Source organism: Oryctolagus cuniculus, chromosome 5 (assembly GCF_964237555.1).
Source record: "Oryctolagus cuniculus chromosome 5, mOryCun1.1, whole genome shotgun sequence".
Taxonomy (NCBI): domain Eukaryota; kingdom Metazoa; phylum Chordata; class Mammalia; order Lagomorpha; family Leporidae; genus Oryctolagus; species Oryctolagus cuniculus.
Genome location: NC_091436.1, coordinates 120,288,482 through 120,293,147, shown reverse-complemented (window position 1 = coordinate 120,293,147; position 4,666 = coordinate 120,288,482). Strand labels below are relative to the sequence as shown.

At 36.9% G+C, this 4,666-nt stretch overlaps 1 protein-coding gene across 1 annotated transcript; it reads right to left on the bottom strand.

Moving 5' to 3' along the window:
* Positions 1-2,777: 2,777 nt before the first annotated feature.
* Positions 2,778-2,940, bottom strand: LOC108177339 (beta-defensin 110). Its single transcript, XM_051854637.2, has one exon. The coding sequence runs from the start codon at positions 2,928-2,930 to the stop codon at positions 2,778-2,780; it is 153 nt and encodes a 50-aa protein (XP_051710597.1). The 5' UTR covers positions 2,931-2,940.
* Between the last annotated feature and the right edge of the window lie 1,726 nt (positions 2,941-4,666).

The window sequence follows — 4,666 nt, the reverse complement described above, 5'->3', positions numbered from 1 at the left end:
ACACTCTACATTACTTAGTATTAAATGTCACCATTCCTCCTTAAAAATGTGTTTTATAGTTCTAACCTGATTCCATTAAAAGTCTTTGAAATCTCCCAGTCTTCCTCTTTTCCATGTTATGCCTTTAAGTCTGAGTTTTCTGCAAGGTGATTCTTTAGATCCACACTATCTATGGATGCATCCACTCAGTCACTAAAAATATACTGAGGATCTACACCTGATTGGGCTCCATCACGTTCGAAGGACAGCTAAAAAAAAAAAAACACACTTACAGGGTAGTTCCCACCCTGAAATGGCTTCTCCTTTCTGAAGTCTTCCCTGACCATTCCAATAAAATTGATCTTAATTTTCACTGCCTTCTCACAGCACTCCTACATGTAGTTTGTATTTTCAGCATTCTTAGCATAAAGTGGATTTCCAGCAATATTTGTTCTGATTCATTTCAAAACCATACTGAGGAGAATAGTTCTTAAACACTTCAGGTCTACCATCCCAAATTTTGTCCTTTTATTTGCCAAAGTAAAAGTGTAGTAGACTAAGTTAGAATGGAAGATTTTATGATTATTGCATTAGAGACTGATGGAATTCAAATCCAATGAATTAAAAATTGAAAGTGTTGAGGGGTGCACTGAGTCAGTAAAAAACTTTTGGAGGACATTGGAGTGAGAAAGTTTACCAATGCACTACATTGAATACATTGTTATTCCCGAGTTCCAATGCTTTTCTCTGAATAGGTCATCTATTTGACGACTGGTACCAACTAAAACTAGGTTCTTAGCCACCTGTGGAGACTGGGAGATAGTAATGTTATATTTTTGATGTGTAAATTTCATAGTAATAGTCCCATGTCCTTGATAAAGACATGTATTGGGTAATAGCAGCTGACAAGAGGCTGAGAGAAGATTTATTTACATATTAAATAGGCAGAAAAAATGATTTACAATTGCAATTTTTCTAACATAAGTAAATAAGACAATGAAGCTTAAGGACCGTATGGTCAGAAAGAAACTAATCTAAAATTTAATCAAAGCTGAGGATAGCATTAAGACAGTCTGATTCATATTCTTCCAGTTGACCATTATCAGTTTTGAGAACCTGATCAGGACAGCACATTCAATGTAACATTGCAAAAGCACTGTGTGACCAAAGCATGTATCAGTGTTAAAGAAAAATGTTAGTAGGATATTTTGTTTTGGCACTTCTAAATATTTTGAGTTTTATCTTCATTGGATACAGAGAAAAAGAGAGAAGGAGAAGGAGAGGGAGAGGGAGGGGAATAAGGAGGGGGAAAGAGAGATACACATAGAACAGAAACATTACCATTATGTAACAGAGTGTAATGAGGTAGAGGTGACTAAAGGTACAGTAAACCTTACTAATCATAGACTTTATGATGGGCCTCATTTACAAAATGATTTATCTATTTACTTGAAAGACACAATGAGAGAGAGAGGGAAAGAGAGAGAGGAGAGAGAGAGAATATCTTCCATCTGCTTGTTCATTCCCCCAAATGGCCACAATAACTGGGATTTGGCCAGTCGAAAATCAGGAGCTAGAAACTCCCTCAAGGTTTCCCATGGATGACAGAGATTGAAGTACTTGGGCTATCTTCCCAGGCACACTAGTAGGCAGCTGGGCTGGAAGCAGAACAGTTGGGACTTGAACTGGCACTCCAATACCATATGCTGATGTCACAGTGATGACTTAACCCAAGAAGCCACAACACTGGCCTCAACACAAGAATTTCTTTTTTTTTTTTTTTTTTTTTTTTTTTTTTGACAGGCAGAGTGGACAGTGAGAGAGAGAGACAGAGAGAGAAAGGTCTTCCTTTGCCGTTGGTTCACCCTCCAATGGCCGCCGCTGCAGCCGGCGCACCGCGCTGATCCAATGGCAGGAGCCAGGATCCAGGTGCTTTTCCTGGTCTCCCATGGGGTGCAGGGCCCAAGCACCTGGGCCATCCTCCACTGCACTCCCTGGCCATAGCAGAGAGCTGGCCTGGAAGAGGGGCAACCGGGACAGAATCCGGCGCCCCGACCGGGACTAGAACCCGGTGTGCCAGCGCCGCAAGGTGGAGGATTAGCCTATTGAGCCACGGCGCCGGCCCACAAGAATTTCTTAACACAATGCTTTGCCTCCTTCCAATTCCAGCCAAATACAGTTTTGCAGCTACTCATCCATATAGAACACGCTGTTATGTTCCATTTGTGTTAAAATCAGTCCATCAATTCTCCTTCATCATGTTTCTCAAAAAATTGCATGGACATTTGAGGTTTCTAAAACAAAAATCTTGTCGTTGAAACCGTAACCAATTTCAGTGTTTGGTTGTTTACTCTTGAGACCTTATCTGTAATTCCTGTTGTACTATTAATCATGTCCTCTCAAGTACAGTTTAACTTCCCAAACTCCTTATAAACCTGAACTTCCCTAGCTTGGGAGAATAGTAGTTCCTTGAGAAATCAGCCTGTTATCTCATCATCCATTGATAGGTTCAACTTGCTCTTTCCTTTATCCTCAAACCTTGTCCTTGCTATTCTGATTCAGCACTGTGGATAAGGACCAGATGTTCAGTGATAATTATTTGTGTAGAAATTTCTTTTCTAAGAAAAGCTTAAAAAGCTATAATTATACACACACATATATATATAGATAGATACGTTTATGATTTAACAGTCATTTTCCATTAAAGCTTACAAATCTTTTCTTTTTACTTACTTTTCAGTAAATAAGATGCATCTGTTCCAGATCTGATGGTCGATATTACTTCTGTATTCCAGAGTTTATATGCAGCACTGGTTTCTCCATTTAATGCAGTATCCATAATCATACTCAACATCATCACAAAATGTTTTGCATATTCCTTTCACTTTTTGGCATCTCTCAAATCTGTATTTTGGTGAAAAGTTACTTCTGGCTGCAAACAGGAAAGACATTTAAAGTTATCAGTACATTCTCCATTGGAAGTCATTTTACAAAGGAGAGACAAAATCTGTTCTAGTCATGAGATAATGAGTGTGTCCAGTTATACTGCAGCACAATTTGTTGGTTAAGACAGTCATGAAGCTATAATATATTTTACATGCACAAAATGTGTTTGATCTTGTCTTGAAGCACACATTGATAAACTTCAGGTAGCTTCTGGGGGTTCTTGACATGTTCTTTTTTTTCTCAGTTTATAAAGATCAGACTTTCAAATCTTTCATTAAGATAATGTTTATGGTTTTGTAAAAACCGGCAATTTTAATTTTCATATTTTCTCACATTTTAAGCTTAATCTCACTACTTTTCAAAGTATTCCTCATTCAATTCTTTGTTCTCAATTCTAGATCTTACTCCTAATTAAGACACTCTTTCACTCTACTAGGATAGGTCTCTTTCATCAGTCTTCAGTAATACTTCATGGATGAACAATATAACATAATTTAGTACTCAGTTATACACAATTTTGATCATTTGTTGTTGTACTTATGTTCTTGTAGTCAAAATTTAATCAATATTTGACAGCTATGATTTTTTCTAATTGTCTTAGTATGTTCCAATTACTGGAACATAGTGGTCATGCAAATTTTTACTGGTAGAGTCATTTATTGAGAAAACTAAAGTACTTTAGATATACACAGAAAAATACTTTTGCTGTATGTTACAAATCTAGTTAAAAGAGAAGCCCATTATTAGTTTTCTAGTTTTTTTAAAAAGATTTATTTATTTACTTGAAAGGAATAGTTATAGAGAGACACAGAGACAGAGAGAGGTCTTCCATATGCTAGTTCACTCCCCAAAATGCAGGCAACAGCTGGAGCCGGGGGTTGTCTGAAGCCAGGAAGCAGGAGCTTCTTCTGAGTCAGGAGTTTCTTCTGTGTCTCCCACATGGGTGCGGGGCTAAGCACTTGGGCCATGTTCTACTGCCTTCCCAGGCCACCAGAAGGGAGCTGGATCAGTAATGGAACAGCCAGGACTCGAATCGGCATCCTTATGGGATGCCAGAACCACAGGCAGCAGCTTTCCCCACTCTGCTACAGTGCTGGAGTCTTCGAGTTTTTTGTCATCAAAGGCGATTAAAATGAAGATGGTCAGATTCCAAAATCACATCTCTACATTCGTTCATGAAACTATAGTAAGTGCTGAGAAAAATTGTGTTATTCTAGGGTTTTATTATTTGCAAAGAGTCAGTTTTACTGATTCAATGCCTTTAAAATAGAAAGCAAATGTTGGAGTCAGACATCAGACATTTTTATCTTCCAAATTTTATCAATGTTTTTATTTATCTTGGATCCATAATTACACCTATCTGCCTGACATGATACAATAAACATAATTATAAAAATATTTAGAATATTTAATGCTGCATTTGGACATGCTAAAAATAAAGAAAAATAATTTCATTAAAATCTGTATAATAAATTATATTGAATTTAAGGTTAAGTCATAAAATGTCTACACTTAGAATCTAATTACATGGACTATAAATAATTGGTCTTTAGAAAGGTAATTCATTTCAGCTTAATATGGCAGGCATTTATTTGGGTATATAATATTCTCCAAGAATTATGTTAAGAACTGCATAGAAACTAGAGAAGCCTTCTGGTGTACTAAATTTATTGTCCTTAATGAAGTTGATAGAAAAGAAAAGGAAGTTAAAGTAAAGAGATTACCAGGAGAATTTTTTCTA

Coding starts and splice junctions, on each gene's coding strand:
- LOC108177339 (XM_051854637.2), bottom strand. CDS start 2,930: ATGTCTTTCCTGTTTGCAGCCAGAAGTAACTTTTCACCAAAATACAGA.